General features: G+C 36.3%; 2 protein-coding genes across 6 annotated transcripts in view; one reads left to right on the top strand and one right to left on the bottom strand.

Moving 5' to 3' along the window:
• Positions 1–1,610, bottom strand: part of LOC306877142 (unconventional myosin-Ib-like) — an 87,134-nt gene extending 85,524 nt beyond the window's left edge. For all 3 annotated transcript variants that reach the window (XM_079428685.1, XM_079428686.1, XM_079428687.1), the window contains exon 1: positions 1,446–1,610. The gene's annotated coding sequence lies outside the window, so the exon portion shown is untranslated. The remainder of the gene's footprint in view (positions 1–1,445) is intronic.
• A 3,902-nt stretch (positions 1,611–5,512) lies between these two features.
• LOC306877174 (uncharacterized protein C3orf38-like) overlaps positions 5,513–23,663 on the top strand; it is a 33,927-nt gene continuing 15,776 nt past the window's right edge. The window contains exons 1-4 of one of the 3 annotated variants that reach the window (XR_013784876.1): positions 5,518–5,763; positions 5,935–6,110; positions 7,638–8,212; positions 13,583–14,210. Coding sequence is in view for 2 of the 3 variants with exons in the window: in XM_079428750.1 (XP_079284876.1) it covers positions 5,637–5,763; positions 5,935–6,110; positions 7,638–8,192 (858 nt within the window). In the remaining variant the exon portion in view is untranslated. Of the gene's footprint in view, positions 5,764–5,934; positions 6,111–7,637; positions 8,720–13,582; positions 14,308–23,663 lie in introns of those variants that run through there. The other 2 variants (XM_079428751.1, XM_079428750.1) reach the window with 2 other exon arrangements.

The raw sequence follows: 23,663 nt of genomic DNA, 5'->3' as shown, positions 1-23,663 counted from the left end.
TTTGCTATGCAGTTTCTAAAGCGTTTAGCGTCATTTAAGCATGTTGCTATACAGTTGCTAGGGCAGGGGTTACCAAACTCGTTCCTGGAGGGCCGGTGTCCTGCAGAATATGCTCCAACCCTAATCATACATACCTGAAGCAGCTAACCAAGGTCTTACGAGGTATACTTGAAGCTTCCATGCAGGTGTGTTGAGGCAAGTTGGAGCTAAACTCTGCAGGACAATGGGCCAAGTTTGGCGACCCCTATGTATTCTGCGTACTGTAGTTGCCAATAGTGCTGGGGGTAATGCATTTCAAGTTACGTACTCAGATTACTTAAAGTTTTTACTTTAACTTTTTCATGGAATAACGCAGTATTGTAATGCATTACTTTTAAAAGTAAATTTCCCCAACACTGGATGTCAATGTGTTGCTGTGGTCTCTATATGCCCCAAGTAACTTATGTTGCCATACATTTTCTAAAGTGTTCAAAGCAGTTGCCTACTGGTCGGCCCACCCACAAGTCCCTATCATATTCTAGTCATTTTAATGTAAATCTATGGGATTTTATTGCCAATTTTAGTATTCACTAAGAAAAATTAACAATAAAATCTGATCACTTAGAAAAGTAACAGGACACCTTTCCCACAGGACACTCATGCCTGTAGCCCAACCTGAGAGGGACGAGTTTCGTGTCCAAGTTTAACAGGTTTAGGAGATTAACAATACTTTCGCCCAACATCAGACGAGCAAGAGTGATGTTTGCCTTAGCACTTACACTTACTAACAAATGAGGGACAATGAGAAAAAAAGTGGCGTAAGGACACTGGGTTTTGTTAGATTCAGCTCAAACTCAGCAGGCTTCAGGCTTCTTTGTCTCTGCCACTTAACTTTAATACGTTCACCGCTATATATGTATATGTGTGTGTGTGTGTGTGTGTGTGTGTGTGTGTGTTGCCATCTTCACCATCCATGCAAGCACTGTTGCGCTCTTTATACTTCTTATCATTAGTCTCCGGTTTATGCGCACTTTGGTTAGCCATTGAACCAAACATGAAACTTTTATTAATCGAGGCTCATATCCATTTTTTTTTTCTTCATTGTCTTCTTCGGATAGGCTATCTCTACTTCTTTAGCACATTTAGCCGGTTTGCACTCTAAATAAAACTTCAATTTTCCTGTGCATTAATGCGACTGAGAGTTAATGCGTTTCAGCCTGTTTGTTTGTTTGTTTGTTTGTTTAAATTTAGAATCACACTTCCTTTGTGCAACAATAACTAAAAACAAACATGTTCAGAAGGTCCCATTCAGATTCAAATGAAAATAATTACACTCTGTCGGATTATTTCACAAAACGAATGAATGAATGTGCAGCGAATCGAAGTTCACATCTTATTGGCAACCCAAAAGACTTTCATCCAGAAAGAAAAAAAACTACTTTTAAAATAATGTAAACGCAACTTGCCTCAGTTCTTGAGTAAAATATCCCTTTTAATCCACTCCTGAAGCAAATATCCCGCTTTAGATAAACTGGAAGAGGTGGACGCTTTTGTCTGTGTGCGTGTCCCGTGAGCAGTGTAGGGACGCAGAGAGACTGACTGAGACTACTGCTCCATGAACACGGGGAGTGGTGACTGGAGTCCCACTGTGATAATCACCTTAGCCCAGAAAAACGCCCATCTTCTCCAACCCATTGAATTGAACTGCCACAACTATCAGTAAGTATAAAACTATGCTATATACTGCCATCATGCGTCGTCTTGATGAAATTACTTAAAAACATTTTGAGAACTACGCTATCTTCAGGAAACACACGGTTTTTAATATATTTTTTTAATCCTCTCCCCATTTAAACTAAGAGAGAGTAGAGAACTTTTAAAGAAGCAATGAAACTTATGAGCAGAATGTAGCTTAGGATGCTTTTGCAGAGTGTCAGTCTGAAAATGACCAATTGCTGTTTACATTCATGTTTAAATTAAATAAATGAATATAAATTAATGTGATGCTTTTTTTAAAATATTGTTTGTGTAATGTGTTGAAAAAAAAAATGTTTCAGATTGAAGACATGAAGCAATGGTTCTGTAATGGCTACAGGAACCCAATGCTGCTTCGAGCCCCCAAGAGTTTAATTAAAAAAAATAATAATAATTGTGCCCAAGGACCAGACCATTTTCCATAACTGCTTTAAGGCAATTAATTTTGTGCTATGACAATTCTCAGTTAGCCAAACGCAGTAAACGTAGCAAGTATGTTTTTTGTTGTTGTTGTTTTTTGTTAATTATATAATAAATTAAAACAAAACAAATTGATATATTAGAAAAAGAATAGAGAAAGCTAGTGTTAGGGGCTTTTTTTAAGAAAACAAGCAGTTCGAAAACAAATAGAGTGCAAATCTTAAAGGGTAAGTTTAAAGGGTAAAGTTTTAAATAAAAAACAAAAAAACAAACAGATAAAATAGAATTAGAAAATAGAGTGCTAGAGTTAGAAGGTCAAATAAAGATGGAAGAGTTGTGTTTTGAGTCGATTCTTGAAGATAGCTAAGGACTCAGCTGCTCAAATTGAGTTTGGCAGGTCATTCCACCAGGAGGGAACATTTAATGTAAAAGTCTGTGAAAGTGATTTTGTGCCTCTTTGGGGTAGCACAATAATGTGCCGTTCACTTGCAGAACGCAAGCTTCTAGAGGGCACATAAGTCTGAAGTATAGTGAATTTAGGTAAAGGGGTGCAGAGCCAGTGGTGGTTTTGTAGGCAAACATTAATGCCTTTAATTTTATGCGAGCAGCTATTGGTAGCCAGTGCAAATTGATGAACAGAGGTGTGACCGCAGCTGCATTCTGTATCAATTGTAAAGGTTTGATAGAACTGGCTGGAAGACCTGTCAAAAGTTGTGAAGCATGTTCCGAAAGAAAGGGCCTAATCTTCTTGATGTTGAATAAAGCAAATCTGTAGGACCGGGTAGTTTTAGCAATGTGGTCTGAGAAAGTCATCTGATCATCAATCATAACTCCAAAGTTGCTGGCTGTTTTTGAAGGAGTTATGGTTGATGTGCCTAACTTGATGGTGAAATTGTGATGAAACGATGGGTTTCATGGAACCTCAAGCAGTTCTGTCTTGGCAAGGTTGAGTTGGAGGTGATGGTCCTTCGTCCAGCAAGAAATGCCTGTTAGACATGCTGAGATGCAGGCAGCTATCGTCGGATCATTAAGATGAGTTAGGGTTAGGGATTGAGAGGTAGAGATGAGTATTATCAGCATAGGAGTGATATATAAAGCCATGTTTCTGAATGACAGTGGACAGAGAAGAGAAGTGGTCCAAGATTTGAGCCCTGAGGCACTCCAGTAGCTAGATGTTGAGACTTGGAAACCTCACCCCTCCAAGATATCTTGAAGGACCTATCTGAGAGGTAAGACTCCAAACACTGGAGTGCGGTTCCTGAGATGCCCTTTGCCAATAGGGTTGACAGGAGGGCCTGGTGGTTAACTGTGTCAAAAGCAGCGGACAGATCCAGCAAAATAAGTACTGAAGATTCCGCTCTTGCCAGTCTTAGGGCTTCAACAACTGAGAGCAAGGCATTCTCAGTTGAATGTCCACTTCTGAAACCATACTGGTTGCTGTCAAGAAGGTTGTTCTGTGTTAGAAAGGCAGAAACTTGGTTTAACACAGCTCGTTCAAGTGTTTTTGAAATGAAAGGAAGAAGGGTCTGTAGTTCTCTAAAAGAGATGGATTAAGGGTGGGTTTCTATAGTAGTGGGGTCATACGAGCCTGTCTAAATGCTGATGGAAAAACACCAGTGTGAAGGATGTGTTAATGATGTGAGTGAGTACAGGTACAACTGCAGGAGAAATGGCTTGAAGGAGATGAGATGGTATAGGATCAAGTGGACACAGTAGGATGACTAGAAAGAGATTTCTGCCTCAGAGAGTGAAGAGAAAGATGTGAACGAGTGTATGTATGCTGGTAAGATGTGCTTGACAGATTGTGGTGTGGAGAATTGTGCAATGATGGTTGTAATTTTATTGATGAAGAGCGTGGGAAAGTCGTCAGCTGTTAGAGTTGATGAAGAAGGGGGAAGAGGAGGACAAAGCAGGGAGGAAAATGTTTTAAAGAGCATGCAAGAGTTAGACGAATTGTTAATTTTGTTATGATAGTATATCCTTTTAGCAGTGGAGGAAGAGAGGAGTGACTGATCAGGGTCAGTAGGATTTTTTTATTTGAGCCATACCCTTTCAGCAGCCCTGAGTTTAGAACGATGTTCACAGAGAACATAAGACAGCCAAGGGGCAGGGTAGGTATGGGCTGACCTGGAAGACAAGGGTCAGACAGTGTCTAAACAATATTTAAGAGTGGAGCAAAAAGTATCAGTGGCACTGTTAGCATCGAGAGATGAGAACTGTTTAGGGGGAGGAAGCGAAGATGAAACCATAGCAGAAATCCTATCTCTATTTAACCATCATAACAACTGTCTCTCTTCTAGGGTGGTTATTCCAAACTCCTTCCACTGGAGATCGCTCTGCAAATTCTTGTAAATCAAGGCAGCTTAGCTTGTCAGAAGGTTAGATCTTCATTTCAGCAAAAAAACAGAACAAAGAAAGAGAGCAGGTGTGAAGTTTAAGGTAATAATCAGATGTATCTTCCTTCTGCTCAGAATGCTGAGATTGTATTTCCTCTTGTCAGCAGATCAACCCAAAGTGGATTGAATTGAACAAAATCAGTAATTCATATATCTGATTGTTGGTTAGACCGCATGACTTTGGCAGTCATACTATATAATATTAAATTAAATTAAATTAAATATTACAGTTAAACTCAAAGTCAAAAACGACACCAAGATTTTTTTGCATAGTCAGTATTCAGGTAGGAATTACTGCAGATACTGAATAAGGTAGTAGTAAATGTTTTCTATATTTCTAGAATAAAAAATGTTAATTTTAAAACAAATTTCATGACATTATTTATGCAATTATAAATTGCAGTGTAAATAGATTGATAAATGGTGAAGTTGCATTTTGTTGATACTGATTTTATTTTATTGGAACAGCTGTAAAGTGTTAAATAAGACATTTAAAAAGTATATACATGAAAGGGATGCCTTTTTTATTTGAACACCTGTCCACCAAAATGTTTGCACACAAAAACACACACACTTTACACACAAGTTGTGTTACTATTTGCTCCAACATCAAGAAAAATAAATAAATGTTCTATGACTCTCCAAAGGAGGAACACAAATCAATTAAATTGATTGTGGTGGTCAGAAGAGAGAAAGATGACAAATTTGCCCTCAGTGCCACTCAGCAGTGTTAACTAGTTTTATAACAAAAAGTATAGATAGTGTTAAAAATGTAAGTTACTCATATTATTCGATTTTTCTTTTCTTTTCTTTTTTCCAATAAAATACCGGCTAGTGAGAGTCATTGGACCTGTAACTGGATCGTGATCTTGTCCTGAGTCCCGACGTTTTTGGTTGCATTTGTGAACAATGACTCCTTAAACTTTTATTTTGACGGGACGGTTGGTGCACCACCTTTCTGTGGACTGTGGAGGCGCTGTGCTGCGGCACAATAACGAAAGCAACTGCGTGTTCTACTTTCTCACAGCGCAGATCCATGCTGGATGTAAGATGTGGAGCTTGACATAAGTTGTGTAAGCAATAAGCATGTCAAAGTTGTCAATGAAAGAGCAAAGTGGCTGTCGAAAACTGTTAAAATTATTACCCCTGGACGACTTGTTTGCCCTTAAAGATACAGTAACGAATCGACTGATCGCTGTAGAGAGCACGCAAGGTAAGTCAAGTAGCTAATGCAAATCTAACCTTAATACTGACTCTTCTGTAAACATGATGGCAACGACACTGAGCAATCGTTACTTTTCTGTATTATGTCAGGTTATAATAAATATATTTCTACGAGCTATGTATTTGTCAGTCTGTCAGAGTCCTATTTCCTGATCAACAGAGGCCGTTGAGGCCATCATAACTTACTCACAAGATGCTGAGGAGCTCCTCAAGAGAAAGAAGGTGCACCGGGATGTCATTTTTAAGTATCTTGCCAATGAAGGAGTTGCCATGCTCCCTAACAGTGATAAACAACAGCTGATCAGGAGAACCATTGAGTACTGGTCATCTGGTGAGGTAGGTATTGGGAGTGAATCTCTAAACACAATGTCAAAAACATGTTTGGGAGGTATTATGCACCTCAGTCAGACAAAAGGGCAAATTAAGCCTATTTTAAGGAGTATTAAGGATTTATTTTTCATGTTATATCCATGGCAGTTAAGCATATTTCTCCTCTATTTCACACTGTTAATGTACAACTGTTTAATTTAAATTACTTTAATAAAAATTATATATTGTTTTGTGTAAAAGTATTTATACATCACAGTAGCAATTAAAACAAGTTTAATTGTTTTACAGGATTCATTTAATTTAATCAGTTTATTATAATATATTAATGTGTTGACATTAAACACGTTAAATTATCATTATTTTTTTTTTTGTCAGTCTGCAGGGCCATTTAAATGAAACAGTGAAGGCAAGAATGTGAAAGTGATTAAAAATGAAAAATCAAAATTCTGAATAAGAACTTATTAAACATTTAAACCTTAAGGCTTGAGGTTACAAATATGTTATTGAAGTCCCTTTGCAAGTATAATATATCACTCTTTGTGTATTTGAATAATTTTTGTGAATGAAGGTTAGGCTAAATAATGTCAGCCAATAGAGCGCCACTAAATCTGGGCTTCAGTAGAGGTTTATTAGTTAAATCATGGATTTCTTTTCTTCTGCTTGTTTTTTTTTTTAATCATATAATTTCTATTTCAAATTTAATTTATACATTTTTTACATCCCATCCATCATGTCCTACACTGCCTGACCCTCTAAACCAGGGCTGTCCAAACTCGGTCCAGGAGGGCTGGGTTGTCCTGCAGAGTTTAGCTCCAACCCTAATGAAACACACCTGAAGCAGCTAATCAAGCTCTTACTCGGCACACTACAAGCTTCCATGCAGGTGTGTTGAGGCAAGTTGGAGCTAAACTCTGCAGGACACTGGCCCTCCAGGACCGAGTTTGGACAGCCCTGCTCTAAACTATTGATTTCAATGGGGCAAAAATCTTATGACATTTTTTGCTTCTGTCCATTTAAATACATTTGCATAAAGGTTGAATCTGCTAATATATTAAACATTGATGTAATGTACTGTATTTTACCCTGCCTGGATACCCAGCTTATCTGTTTGTGCATCGCATGAGCTGTTAAATAGGCAGAACTTTGCAACGAATGGCCAATAAAATGAAACCACAATATATATGATTGACAGAACTTGTAATTGATTGTAAAAGATTGGTGTACAGGGTGTGTTCTACTGTAAATGCTTGGAAAGAGGCACAGAGGTATTAAAAGTACAGTGGCCTTCAAAAGTTTAGGGTCGGTAAGCCTTTTTAATGTTTATAAAAGACGTCTTATGCTCAACAAGGCTGCATTTACTTGAATATCAAATAAAAATAGCTTTCCTAATTCTGTAAAGCACTGACTGGCATTGTTCAAACATGTTAATAAGTGCTTAAATTTCATTCTTTAAAAACTGAACTCTGAAAAAACATCACTTATAAAGTTAAGATTTTATGGGTTGTATTTTGACCTGGTCGATATTTCTAACAGATCTCAAAGTGTGAGAAGAACACAGTGGTTTCAGAAGGTGTTGGAGATGGTCTGTCAGACCTTCCAGCTTTGGGAAAACAGTTTTGCCAGTGGTTCTTCACTCTTCTGAACTCTCAAAACCCCACTCAAGGGCAACCGGCTCAAGATTGGGGTCCTCAGCATTTCTGGCAGGATGTGAGACTTCGACTTCTCTTATGTACTGGAGAGCGGTGTGTAGATGAGTTCAACGGGGCAGAGCTGGTCAGTCAGCGGCTTCGTGCTTTTGCCGGAGAAGAGCATCTGTTGTTCTGCCCGAACTTGGAGGGTCAAGGGTTAAAGAGTATATCTTCTGCTCATGGATTGGTGTTAGTGGCCATAGCCGGGACCATCCACCGTAACAATACCTGCCTTGGGATTTTTGAGAAAGTGTTTGGCCTCATTCGCTCACCAATGGACAATAATCGCTGGAAAGTAAAGTTTGTGAATATGAAAGCGGAAGCACAAAGTGCCATCACAGACAGACAGTTACCAGTTATTACATACGACTCAAAAGAGTTGCTGAGCCTTTGCGACTGAGAGTCAGAGATCTACACAAGGTTTGTATGGACATGTTTTGACTCGGCAGTGAAGAGATGCACTGTCTTAACACGGATGATGTACTATTTAGTGTAAACAACTTTATTATGGGATAGATATTCATCTGTAATAGGATCTTAGTTTGGGGGGGGGGTCTGACTTGAAGAACAGTTTCCAGTCAGTTTGAACCCTAGCAAAATATTTCTTTAAAATGTGTTTTATTAATTTATCACTATTATTATTATTATTAGTATGGTTTTAAATAGAAAATCAAATTGAATGTTTATTGATATGGATTGAAAAACTTCAAATTGGCCTAACAAAAGGTTTTAAATGCATCCTTCAATTTACTTAAAAACAAATCATATTCATAAAAAGTAGTATAAATACTCAAAACAAATCAATGACTGATTTGAAGTGAATAATAATCAATTAAAATAAATAAATAAACCAAGAAATAAAGGTAGAACTGCCACCTTACAGTGGTAATGTGGTTTTGTGTATTTCACATATAAACTAAAATTACTAAAAAGCCTAAATTTGTGTGTGTGTATATATATATATATATATATATATATATATATATATATATATATATATATATATATTACTGTTGTGATTTTGGGTTGGCTAGAATTCAAGCTCTCTGGAAATTAAAGTAATCTTTAGCTCCATAGTATTTTACGGTTTTCCTTAAAATACCTAAAATCTGTTTATTAAGTACTTCTATCAATACTTGGATCATTTCACAGTAAAATATCTGTTAACATCTCTGTGCCTCATGACTTTATATATTTATTTATTTTTATTCTTATTTTATTTTGTTCAACACAGTGATATATTGGTAACATCAAAAGGTTCCAGTCGTTAACAATAAGTAAATACATTAGTTAACATGAACTAACGATAAAAAAATACAATTAAAAGCATTTATGAATCTTAGGTAATGGTAATTTAATTTAGCCTACTAATACATTATTAAAATAAAAAATTGTTAATATTATTTAATGAACCTGAGTTAACATGAACTAACAATGATCAGTTGTATTTTTATTAACTACTATTAACAAACATTAATAAAGACTGTAACAAATGTAATTCTCATTGTTAGTGCAGTGTTAACTAATGGAACTTTACTGTAAAGTGTTACCAACATTTAAGGATCTTGGCAAGAACCTCTAAGCTTTTTCATTATTTATTTTTCATCGCGGTTGTGAAGTTACCTCCAAATTATTTCCACTTTTGTCCAGCAGTGGTGTTACAGTCCCTCATTCCCATAATTATGGTTCATGCTCATCAGCTCTGTAGCTTTATTGCGGAAGGAATGTTTTACAGTATTCACGCCTTACGGGAATAAAGTACCTTTTGTGGTTCTTGAGAGGCCAGAAGCAAGTTCTTTGACTCATCAGTTTCTAATTGGGCAGTAGATGAAGCAGCACTTCTCTCTGGAGGAATATGCAGCGAGTGTGAGCCGGGCAGGGAGGGGTGTTTAGTACCACAGCAATGTGTGGTTTCAGTGGGGAATGTTATATGTGGGAAATTATTCTTGGCGTGCGCTTCAAAGGCTGACGCTTCGATAATATCTTTTCTCGAGCAGTTTTTTAATGCCACAGAGTGCCATAGTTGTGGCAAAAGACGCCACCACAACCATTGATCTTTTTCCTGTTCACCTCCCCGAAAGAAAAATAACAAGCTCCTCGCCTTCTGTCTTTATAGCCGTGGCCTCTTTCTTTTTAATAAGTGGTTTGGCCGAGCTCACAGTTATGACGTCCAGGTTCAAAAATACAGTTCACTGGCGTCTGCGGATCATTGCGCCTTCAGATTGTCTTTAATGGCGACGTGTGTTTCTCATAAAGCCCATGTTAACTTTTTGATGGTAAATCTCTCAGATATGTTTTGGAGGGGTGAACAATGAACTTTTTTTTAATTGGCTAGTCTCTTTTTTGATTGTTACTTTTGAATTATTGCTTTAAAGGTTAGAAAATAGCACATAAGTCTTTTCATCACTTTTCATCTACATATGATTCTGTTTTATTGTGGAGCTAAAAAGAATCTGAATTTTGCTGCATAGAAAGCAGTTTAAACTTAAACTATTAGCTTTTTTAATTGCTGTGACATTTCATATAATCTATATTCTATAGTATATCAACTTGCTACACTTCTTGGACTTTGCTGGCCCGTAATGCGCATTTGTCAAAAAAAATCAATGAAATGTCCACATGGGGGCACAATTGACCCATTATTTGTGTCAAAATCAAAAGGCAAAGCAATTATTTTAGAAAATCAATTTGTTTTATGCAACCCCAATGTTTTATAGAGCTGTTCATGTACCAAAGTGTCATTTTTTTATTATTCTTTGAACTTTATTGCTGATTGCTTGGCTTTAAATCAATCTCTTCCTGAGTGTATTGCAAATACCTAAATTATTGCTTTTGGAAACTATGATAAAGTATATTAAAAGTGAACGTTATTTATTGATGTGATGTGACCATGTCCTCGGTAAAACAAAAAGAAAGAGAAAAAAACTCCTTGAGCCAAGTAATCCATCTATTAAACCTTTGACAGCCCAGACGAATCAATTGCTTAATTAAATGAGTTATTTTCTGAAGTCTGAAAGACCCTCATCCATAAGAATTAGAGCTGCAAAGCAAACAGACGGTACTCTGTAGTGCATCAGTGTACTGTGCCGTGTTTATACATGTGGGAAGGACAGAACCTAAAGACGTGATCACCATTTCTCATCCGACCCATGTTCACCCTGTAAGATCTGAGCACGCTCGTACATTAGTCTGTGGAATGTTGCCCTCTACAGCAGCAGCGATCAAAACAAACTCCCTCGTGCGAAGTACAGGCTGATTGATGTAAATGTGAATGAGTTTATTTTGCTTTTGCCATCACTGACAATTTAAAAATCCTTTTTCAGTTTCAAAGATTTCTTTTCATTGTTTTCCAAAAAAATCAAAGAGTTCTTCTTTCAAAATGACATTTTCTCAGTGTATTGGACACTTTAAACAAATAGGGTAAAATATAGGACCTCAGACTTTCTCAGTAAGTGGTTCATTTGAGGAGGTAAAGTTAAATGTCCTATATAATGTTTTAACAGTTGACATTACATTACATTATATTATCAGTTTCCAAACTTTAATTTAATATATATATATATATATATATATATTCAATTTGGGGTGGGGGGCTTCTCACTTGCATGGAAAACAAGATTGAATGGTTAAGTTTATCAAATGTAGTGAACACTATAACTCATATAAATGTAGAAAATAGAATGAGATTTAGTTTTCTTGCTGTACTGTAGAAAGGGTTCCATTAATATTTCTTAGATGTCATGGTTGTAAATGTTTAAATGTAATATTTTCTGTAATAGAGGGGAATTATGCAGTAGCAGGGTTGTGTAAAAAATGTAGAAACCAGCTAAACGTAATTTTGTGAGGGAAACAAATAGTCAATAATAATAAAACTACAATAAGGTTTACATTAATTAACATAATCTAACAATGAAAAATTCTTGTAAAGCATTTTATTAATTTCAGTTCATTGATTTCAACAATAAAATCCAAAGTTGTATCTGTTAATATTATTTAATGGACCTGTGCTAACATGAACTAAAAATAAACAGGTGTACTTTAATAGATTAATAAATACTGTTTTATGTAGTTAATGCATTAATTAATGTTAACTAATGGACCTTACTTTATAAAAAAATTTAATACAATTAACATAATATAAATTCAACAGATTGTATGTAATGATATTGTGTATAGTTGATGGAAGGTGGTAACTATTTTTATATATTATGTATATATTTTTATAAATTAACTTTAAATTAAATATATTATCTATTTATGTATTTTGTTATTTCAAATTTTGTACCATAGTAGTTTCCTAACATATAATTTCCTGACAAATACAAGTAAAAAAAATTGGATTTGTGCCTCAATTTTTCTTTAAAGCACTAAACACTGTGTAGTCTATTCATGGATGGAGCTGCAGATTAACACTTCATTTGATTGTGGAGCTTTTCCAGAGAGCTCTCTACAGATGAGGCAGCTCTGCAGCATTCATTTTATGCTGTAAGCACATTGTGCATTTCACATGAACAATGAATGAGTGCAATGCAGTGCACAGAACTGTTCAAGTAAAAATGTTGACAAGTTTAACAGGAATAAAAAGAATCCATGACCTTTACATTCCACTTAAACGTTTACAGCACAGCAAATCAGTCCTCTCACAGCTGAAGGTGCTCTGTCAGAACGTCCTTTTGGAAGAGAATTTGTGGACAAACTCCTCGTGGCTCTGTAATATGTGGACGGGGAGCAAGCAGCGGGTGTTAAAGAGGCTTGAGAGCGTGGCTGCTGATGGGGAAATGATCATGTTATTTGGGAGTGCCAGCAGACTGTCAGGTTGGCTTTGGCTGGCTGTCTTTGCTGCTGTCCTCTGGCTCGTCCAGGACATCTGCTGCGCGGTGCGGCCATGCTACATCTCAATACTGATCTCCGGCCTGCTGGTAGCCTGTTTATATTAATTGCCCTTGCCTCCTTCGCTGTTTGCCACTGATTACTCTCATTAATTTCAATTCAATTCCCCATGACCCCCCTCTCCATGACATCAGCACACAGACATTTGGATGCAGTTAGTGGCTGTTAATGGAGACAGCGTTCATGTGTCTAAAAATTCCTGTTTTCATAATACAAAGGCAAAGGATTTAGTGGTAACTTCATTTGTTAACATCAACATTCTTCCATAGCGTTTGTTAATCCCAGTTAAAGCAACTGAGAGATGGCATTTCAGTGAGAAAACACGCTGGATGCAATGGATGCCACTGTATTGAAGATAATGAATGAAAGTTTCATTATTACTACAGTAAAACTATTTCAATATTCAGCTAAGTTTAAAGTAGAAATTACAATATTAATATACAATTGTGTATATACAGTACAGTTCAATTTACAGCACCTTCATAAATTAAAAAAGACATACAAAAAGCCATTTTTATTCATCATTTTAAGTAGTTTTTATTATTATTATTATTATTGCTCTGACCAAATGACTTGAACACACCTAACTTTGTAATTACTACTTTTAAAATGGTAAATACAAACTTCCCAGGAGGATTTGAATACCCCATAACTGTGAAGTGTTTCCAATTTAGTATATATTTTCATAATATTTTGACACATTCACAACAAATCTTTGAAATCTGTGATATTTCATATTCATCCGGTGTTAATTGTGGTGAATTCAGTCGCTTAAACCTGAACATGTGGCCGTGGAGGTCAGCTTATATAACTCTCTCTGAGGTGGTCATCATGAAGTCAGAACTCATAAAACATTGTTTAAGTCCATGTTTTATTTCTCGCTCGTTGTTTTTCTTGCAGGCTTTACACGGCCCAGCTGTGCCGGACTCCTGCTCCGTGTTTGTCACCTCAGTCCATGGCCATTCTGGGAAAGTGAGTGTGAAGGAATGATTCATTTTACAGCAGTACTGTTACCGGCCTCATGAGGGTGACACTTCAGGGGTCAGTGCTTTTTTGGCTCTCGGTGGAGAAAACACTCCCACCCGCTGAAGCTCCACTTCCGATCAAAGACCTAATCCAATTAGAGAACCGTATTTTTACGGAGGACTGAAAATGGCAAAAGTTAATTTGCCAACTGGTCCGTTTTACTGCAGTGCCACTTTTTTCTCAGAGAATGAAGTTTTGCTATGATATCCTAGTAGTTTATTTACCCATGGAGGTCTGTAATTCCTGGAGAAAGTATTCGATGGCATTCCCATTCATCTCCATGGCAGTTTTTCAGGTGGCACATCCTGCCAGAATTATACAACCTGAGTTTCAGGCATGTTTCTTTAGACATCCACCTGAGCTATAAATGCCATGTGACTAATCACCCTGGAGTCGCAGGAAATGACATCATGACAACACTGATTGGCTGCACCATGACAACACAGCCCCAAAACTGCAGCAGACAGGGAAATATAGATGCAATACCATTCTAAACTTTGAGGTCAGTAAGATATTTATTTATTTGTTTGTTTGCTCATTTGTTAATTGAAAATAGAAGAAAGAAGAGTCTTATGCTGCAATTATTGGGCAAAAATACTAAAAAAAAACCCAGCTATACTGTGAAATATTATTACAATTTAAAATAACTGTTTTCTATTTGAATATATTTTTAAATGTAATTTATTCCTGTGATGGTAAAGCTGAATTTTCAGCATCATCACTCCAGTCTTCAGTGTCACATGATCCTTCAGAAAACATTCTGCTGCTTTGCTGCTCAAGAAAATGTGTTATTATTATCATTGTTAAAATTAGACGTAAAATTAAATATTGTGTTTTAATATATCTTTAATATATATATATATATATATATATTTGTGAAAATAACTTCTTTATTTATTTTTTTATTATTTAATGAGCAGAAAGTTCAACAGAACTGTAATGGAACTTGAAATAGAATTATGTTTTTAATATTGTAAAAGTCTTTACTGTCACTATTGATCAATTTAAGTATTATTTGCTGAATAAAAGTATTAATTAAAAAATAATAATGATGATAAGTCTTAACCCTTCAAATGAACAGCAAAAACATTTGAAAGTATTTATTTATTGGTAACAATGTTTGTGAAAATAACTTCTTTTTTTAAATTTATTATTTGATGTGAAGAAAGTTCAAAAGAACAGCAGTAGAACTAGAAAAATAATAATAATAATTATTATTGTAATAATCAGTCATTTTTGTGTAAGTCATTTTTGTCACTTTTGATCAATTTGATTCATACTTGCTGAATAAAAGTATTATTATTAATATATTCATATAATATATTACTGACCCTACATTTTTTTATATTATTAAGTAATAATATAAAAGTGTGAATTAAACTAATATAAATAATAACATAAAGTGATACGAAAATCCATTTAAAAAAACAAAAAAAACCTTCCTGTAATAAAATAAAATGTGTAGTGCTAACCAGACCAATATTGGCCCCTTTGATACCGAAAGCGGCTGCATAGAAACTGAAACTCTGGCCACTTTTGTTGAAGTTAAGCCATCATTTAGCTTGTTTTGTATCGCTTCATTTATCTTTTTGTGCTGCAGGTTGCTTTGTGTTTTTTATGGAAGTAATTTTCTCATGCTTAGGTTAGTTAGTAAAATGTGCTCTGCTGCCTTTGATCATCTGAAAGGAATACAGAGGAAAGTTATGGAAACCCAGCTCAGTTTGTTTAGCTCCAGCTGTAAGGTGCGTGTCTCAGCTTGGCCCGATAGTTTCGTTGCTGACATTCAGGAATGTCTCCATTCATCCTCATCTAGCCAGGCCCTTGGGCACCCCCCTTTTTTATTTCCCATGGTGCTGCTGTAAACCAAATTCTCAGGCCCAGAGAAGCATTGGAGAGAACTGCATCTGTCAATACATCATCATGAGAGCCAGTTGGCAGCACACACAGCACAGATCAGCAAGTGAGTGTCAGCATGTTTGTTTTTTCCTCCTGATTCAGTCTAGGGTTCACCCCAAAGCCTTCATATACTGTTATGCCACGTACCGAACAAACAAAAATAACTCAAGGGTAAACCTTTTTTTTTTTTTCTCCGATCTCGTAGTTATTTTTTGGTATTGAGTTATTATCCCTGTTTAGTTTTGTTGACACAGCAGTTGTGTACTACCTGAAAAGACTCCTGAAAAGATGAAACTGTGATAGCATTGCTACTTTGTGCAGAAAAAAAAAATATATATATACTGTATGTGTGTATATATATATATATATATATATATATAAAGACACCAACTGGATTAGAACTGCTTATTAAATGTAAAACCCAAATTATTTAAAAAGAGAGAGAGAGAGAAAAAAGAAAAGGAAAAAAAATCTTGTAATTTTTAAATATTTCAAAATGAAAGTATCAACAAACATGTTCTTGCAGTATAAAACAATAAGGCATGAGAAGCAACAACATGATTGAAAAGCAATGCGATTACAGGAACAATTCTTTAACCCCTAAAGTTTCCATTAACAAGACAAGGTTAATACATTTCTAACATTCATGCAAATTAATTTTTCTTGTAAGTTTTTATGTTTTGTCTCTACCAAAAAAAGAAAAAAGTGTCATGCTTTGGGTCGGAAATCGGCATAAATATTAAAACAAATTGGATGAGTGAAGCTAGAGCAAAAGTGTTTTCGTAAGTAATTTACTCAAAATTAACTTCCTATTCAAAGTGTTTTATAAACACAATATATTGCAGTCATGCTTTTGGTTTGAATATCAGACCGGCTGTGAATACTTGCCTGAATCAAAGCCCTTATGATGTGATATTGCTTAATTTAAACATAAAACTGACAATACAGCATACAGAATTTAACAAAAGACATGGTATTACAAAGCTCAGTCTGTTATTAGAGTCAGTGTTGTATTGGAACCTTATACTATCAAAAGTAATTGTTAATTGAATAATTAAAGAATTGTTTTTGTTAATTGAAATAAAAATAAATAAATATTAGATGAAAAACTTTAACTTAAAAGAAACTAACCCTAACTAACGAAACTTGGCAAATAATTGAATTAAAATAAGTTAAAGATGAAGTACTAAAAATACTGAAATAAAAATAAATTCAAACTAAGCATATTTAAAAACTAAAACACACAAAAAAGGACAAAATTAACCAAACTACTAAAATTAAAATCAAAGCTGAAACATAAAAAGCTAATTAAAAAAAAAAAAACCCACTATATTAAATAATATTAAAATAACACTAATCAGATTTAATGTTAAATGTGTTTGTAATAAAAATACTACTACTACTAATAATAAACAGACTGCAGAAGTAAAAGGCTTCGTTGTAAAAAGGCTTCAAGTAAGGTGAGCTGCTACTGGACTGTTTTCAGTGTAGCTCTTTTTTTCTTCTCCCCCTGCCACCAAATGTCTTTCTTAGTTTTAGAGGAAAGACCTGCCTGCTCAGGAAATAAAGATCTGATAAAATGAAAAGGCCAATTCTCTTAAATTACAGGAAATTGCAACTTAGCTACCATACTCCTGAATTACACTGTGCGCTTAAGAGGGAACCCAGATGAAGAAACACATGTTGCCAGACTTAATGTGTGGCAATGCACTTTTAATGGAGAAAGGAGTAAATTAAGCTTTGTAAAGACAATGATTAAAGAGCAAGACGATTAAGCAAATTAGATATTACTTTATCATAATTAAGAAAATGTTTTCAAGGTTTGCACAGCGACTCGCCCAAGAGTGATTTCAGATAGTTCAGAATGGTTATATGTCCTTTTAATGTCATGCAGACTGCATGATTGGAACTGAATGATAATTCACAGGCAAAATGATTTACATTAAGCAAATCAGATGATAGCGAATAACTCTGACTTTGGATGTTAGCTACTGTACGAGTGAATCTAAAGACTGAAAGCACTGTATTCATCTGTGAGGGTTGTGCATCAGGGTGGATTACACTATCATTTAAATGATTCTTTTTGTTATGGAACTTCTTTCCTCAGATGGAGGTAATTTAACTTCATTTTTTTTGTAATTCCATTTCAAATAGCTTGGAGTATTTTGTTAACTTCATGAACTTGAGCGATTCTAGAAATGTTGTCTATCAATCATGCAGTCAATCATCTATGAGGTTTCCGGGTGTTCAAACACCATTACTGTCAATTCCAGACAGTTCTATCAGCTTCGTTTAGGAAGAGGTTCAAAAATAGCATTGATTTTATTTCAGGAAATACTAACAAGTCGAAGTGAGCTGTCAAACGGTGGGCCGATCTTTCAAGGAGCTTCAAGGTGGACACCGGATGAATCTGGGACTCAGGTGATGTTACTAAAATAGATAGCCTACCTTTCAAATTTACGGATGTAGCGTTTAAATTTACTGCCTCGCTTGACAATGTAATTTGTAGCTGCTTTAAATCATTGTGATATAAAGTCGACTGTTAGTAGGACTATAAATCTAGAGACATTAACGAAGTGAGAGTAAATACAATATTGGCTTTACGCTCGAATCAAGCCTTCAGGGCATGAGATAGCACTTAATGAAGACACTGCAAAAAAGACGTTTTAATTTGACAACAAACTAAAGATGTGACAGCTACCTGACGTCTCCTAAGTGCTTTTAAAGAACGCAAGTGATACAAGCGATTTTCTGTAAGCGCCTCGCTCTACGTTTCCACTCCAAGAGCTTGTAATCTGAATACAAATGAGGTGAGCGGTTCAAAACGGTGGGGCAATTTTCCAATACGCCTCAGGTGATGCTTCCTTGAAGGTGGAAAATGATATCCAGACACTGATCCATTGCAGCCAGATCAGTGTTGTACAAATCGTTATTCATCCCCCAAAGAATCATATTGACTTTTTTTCTCAGCTACACTTTTCTATGTTTCTCTCCCCTGGATATAAATCTTCACATGCCATCGGGCGGAGAAACGAAGGTTGTATCTGGTATTGTTGCAAGAGTCTGATAAATCAGGCCGGCCTTGGTGTCAGTCACTGTTTGCAGTATCATGTCGCAGACGCTTCAATTTGCTGCGGTCAGCCGGGGCCGAAATTGCACGCAGGTGGGTCAGTGGTTGAGGGCACAGATAGGCAGCTCCTCGGATGCAAAACAGTGTTGTCATGACAATGCTATGGGAGTCAAATCCATTACAAAGCATGATTTATTAATCTATCCTCTCTCTTAAAAACTAGGCCACTTGTATGGCCTCTTTATGTGCAGCTAAATTGTATTAACTGCACTTCCTGTTTCTTCCCCCCACTTTTGTGCTCATTACAAAGTGACCAAATTGAGTTTTAATTGCAATTTTGAGAGGGAAATGAATTAGTACTTTCTTTTTTTACCCTTGAGACAGCTCTTGCCAGGCGGTGAGTACAGTGGGGTTTTTTAAAACAGCTTTGACCTTCTTTCGGGTTTTGCTGTGCTATTCTGGAAAATGATGGCTTGGTGACAGTGTCCGGCCCCTCTGGCATGAGATTGGCAGCTGTGTTTGAAGTAAATCTGGACCTGACTATACCATTTTTTTTTTTTTTTGACTGGCTGAGGGCACACATGCGAGTGGCATTATCAAACTCTGCAGGTCTAGACTTGTCGGCCACACATGGCGATGCTGGTTCCAGTAAAAGAAGGTTGCCATCTGTTTGTGTGTACTAAATGGGGCAATAGAAATGCATATGGTGCACATGCTGGCCGCAGAGAGCTGAGAGAAAGCCTTCATGGGTGAAGGAATTCCTTTGCGGCCTTGCATAGAGGCTGTGCATAACATATTCATCTAAAGGAAAGGCAGAGCATGGAATATATTGCCAAAAAAAAATAAAATAAGGGGCTTCAAAAAAAAAAATATTATTGGCTTGTTGCAAAAGTAATTAAATATACTAACAATCGAAAGTTTGTATGCTTTCTTTTTTAAAAGAAGTTTGTTATGCTCAAAAGGCTGCATTTATTTAATTAAAAAATATAGTACAGATGGTAATATTGTGAAATATTACAATAACTGTTTTATATTTGAATATATTTTAAAATATCATTTATTCCTGTGATTCAAAGCTAAATTTTCAGCATCATTACTCCAGTCTTCAGTGTCACATAATCCTTTAAAAATCATTCTAATATGCATTATAATATTATTGTTATTATTATTATTATTGTTAGTAGTAGTATTAATATTAACAATAATATTAAAAACAGTTGCTTATTTTCTTTTTTGTGGAAACTGTGATACAATTTAATGTATCTGTGCATAAAAACATTAATTTCTTAATAAATAAGTAAATTTTATTTATATAGCACATTTAAACATCCAAAGTGCTTAACAATGTAAAATAAATTTAAAAGAGAAAAGAAGCAAACAAGACAGCCAATAAAACAACAATAAAAACAAATAAACAAACAGATTCTTACTTACCCAAACTATTAAATAGTAGTGTATGTTTTTTTTTCTTTTTTTTTTTCTTAAAACATACTTTTTCTATGGGAGGGTCAGAGAGCATCAAAAATATCTTAATTTGTGTTCCGAAGAAGAACGATGGTCTTACAGGTTTGGAGCGACATGAGGGTGAGTAATTAATGATAGAATTTTCATTTTTCGGTGAACTATCCCTTTAAGCATAAAGTTTTATGCCTAAACAAACAAACAAACTATTGGTCATTGGTCAGCGTGGTAAGCAGAATGAAGTTAAACGATGTATTCTCTGGAACTAGTTTAAAAAAAACAAACATTTATTTTAATTGTTTTTATTGTACAGTAACTAAAATACAAGTGAAATAAGAAATAAGAAGAAATAAGCATGTCTCCTTTTTTTCATTTTTAATTCTAACCTTGTAATACTAAGATAGCTAATTAGAAATATTACTGATAAAAATGCATATTTTCTGATAAAAACAATAATGCATACCAGATTGCAAAGCAGTTCCATCCAAATCATTACTCGGCTCAATAATTTACCCATGCGCCCATGAAGTACATTTTACAGATTGCACACTTCCAGGGCTAAATGCGCCAGATGTGATGCTAACAGACAGCTTTCTCCAGGTGCTACTGGAACTGGTTAAAACCAACAATCATTACAAGCATATTGCCTCTGCAGTGGAAAATAAAGAGAAGCAGACAGCCGGAGAGAGGCAGGTATTGGACGGTGGAGGTGGAATATGTGTTTGGGAGTGAGCAGTACACTCAGGCAGAGAGGCTAAACGCTATTGGTTGTGCTGTCTGAAGGGGCATTAATCTAAAGCAAGAATGGTGAAGCTCAGTGAAGTGGGAGCCTCTTAACGCCAGGCTCTTGTCACAAGGAGAATTAGACTCTGACAACTTTCTCTGCTTGGTTAATTGAGGTGATAGATACTCTTGACATTTATCTAAGCACTGCTGAGCAGATTAAGACATATTTTGTTCTCAAGCTTCTCTCATATTAGAAGAGGTCACTTGCTGGGGTCTGTTTAATACGCCTATGCAATTAATAATGCTTTAATTCTGCCCCGTATCGCAGACTGTTTTAAGTTCTCTCTTCAGAGCCAGATAAGACCCGCGCTCCCTCGTCGCTCTGTTTGCTTGAAATTAGTCTAATCTCTTTCAAGTTCACCCTCTGGGTGTACGCTCTCCTCGCTCGCTTTTTCTGCCTTCGTTCTGAAAATGAACCGGCTGGAATAAATAAAAAGATTGTTTTCCACAAGGTCTCAGCTGAGGTGCTCATCTATATGGATTCAATTATTTATGCCATATTCTCACATGAAATCTTTTTGATTTTTTTTCTGATAACAGTCAAGATGGATGTGACCTGTTAGTGGGTTCAGCAACATGTATTTGAATCTGAAATGAACTTGGTGCCTTTGTTCTAAAATAAAAGTGACTCCGCTTGGGGAAGTCGTGGCCTAATGGTTAGAGAGTTGGACTCGTGATCCAAAGGTTGCGGGTTCGAATCTCCGGCCGGCAGGGATTGTAGGTGGGGGGAGTGAATGTCCAGCGCTCTCTCCACCCTCAATACCACGACTGAGGTGCCCTTGAGCAAGGCACCGAACCCCCAACTGCTCCCCGGGCGCTGCAGCATAAAATGGCTGCCCACTGCTCCGGGTGTGTGTTCACGGTGTGTGTGTGTTCACTGCTGTGTGTGTGCACTTTGGATGGGTTAAATGCAGAGCACGAATTCCGAGTATGGGTCACCATACTTGGCTGAATGTCACTTCACTTTTTTTTTTTTTTAACAAAAATATGTTCTGAGAACAAAAGGGCATTTTGCTAATGTTCCAATTGAGTAATTAAATTGCTATTTCTGAATGTTCTATAAATGTTCAAAACATCCAATGTTTTTTATTTCTTGGTTATGTGTACTGTATGTTAATGGAATAGTCCCTTTATCATTTTTGTAAACATGGGAATGTTAGTTTTGAACTGAACATTCTGAAGTCGTGGCCTAATGGTTAGAGAGTCGGACTCGTAATCGAAAGGTTGCGGGTTCGAGTTCCCGGCCGGCAGGGATTGTAGGTGGGGGGAGTGAATGTCCAGCGCTCTCTCCACCCACAATACCACGACTGAGGTGCCCTTGAGCAAGGCACCGAACCCCCAACTGCTCCCCGGGCGCTGCAGCATGGCTGCCCACTGCTCCGGGTGTGTGTTCACGGTGTGTGTGTGTGTGTGTGTGTGCATTTGTTCACTACTCACTGTTGTGTGTGTGCACTTGGATGGGTTAAACGTAGAGCACCAATTTCGAGTATGGGTCACCATACTTGACAATACGTCACGACTTAAGTCTTAAAACCAGTAATATAAAAAAAAAATCATGAACAACTTATAAACTATAACTGCGTCCCAAATGACGCATTATACACTATGCAGTTATACACACTATGTACTTATGCACTATGTACTCCATAGTGGTTATTTTGTTATAAGGTTATTTTGTCTTTAATAATTGGAATCTGATAGCCCCGCCTCCTCCATTCCCTTCAAAAACAAAAGTAACATTAATCCACTGCATCTTCAGCGGCTCAGATGTCAGGAGTAAATGACGACTGCTATATTCATTATTACATCCAACAAAAAAAACACCTCAATCGCTTAATCGGAGACATTCTTTACTTCCCCGGCACCGGAGTTGACACAATGGCGGACAGCTCACAGCTCACTCAGGGCGGGTCTAAGGTAAGACGGCCTTGTCAATCAATTATCGTGGGAGCAGCTTGTGCAGAACTACACCATTCTGCCAGGAATCTCAGAACAGCCTGATTTAAGAAAGGGGATTTTAAAGTAGGAATTAAAAAATAAAACACTGGGTGGATTTTTATCATTATAGGGTGGATGTGCACACACACTTCCAACAAACATTTATGTTCAAACAACATGTGAAGTGAATTTTGCATCCGATGACCATTTTAAAGGGGTCCTATTATGCTTTTTCACTTTTTGAATTTTAGTCAGAATATCATATGTTTCACTTTTTGAATTTTAGTCAGAATATCATAAATCCTGCCTATGGAAATTCGAATGGTTGGGAGGTGGGTTGGGGCGAGGTTGTGGTTAGAACGCTTGGTTGAGTGACAAGACGACGACGAAGAAGAAGAGCTGCTGTAGTGTCGTTTTCGCCATGTCGAAGAAACACTGTTTAATGTCTTTGTTTGGCCTTCCTAAAACGGACAATGTCAGAAGCGCTCCCTGGAGGAAGAACAATTCAGTGTCTCATCGTTAACAGGAGCTGATTTTGTATTTTTCATACAAAGCTATCGCCGAGTTCACAAATTGTATGTATTTGGTCTGACTTGGACCAAATTTTATTTATTTATTTTTTCTTTCATTTGGAAATCAGCTTGGACATCGTGCCTCCTAACTACCAGGAAAAAAAAACAGTTTTGTGAATTTAGTATTTTGTCATGTCATTACATTGTTTAGAGCATAAGAAAATGAAAACAATAAAATAAAAAATATTTTTTTTGAAAAATCATATTTTATTCATATGTTATGACATGTCCT

The sequence above is a fragment of the Barbus barbus genome, assembly GCF_936440315.1.
Source record: "Barbus barbus genome assembly, chromosome: 11".
NCBI classification, from domain to species: domain Eukaryota; kingdom Metazoa; phylum Chordata; class Actinopteri; order Cypriniformes; family Cyprinidae; genus Barbus; species Barbus barbus.
Note: the sequence above shows the minus strand (reverse complement) of the source record. Positions and strands in the feature narration are given on the sequence as shown.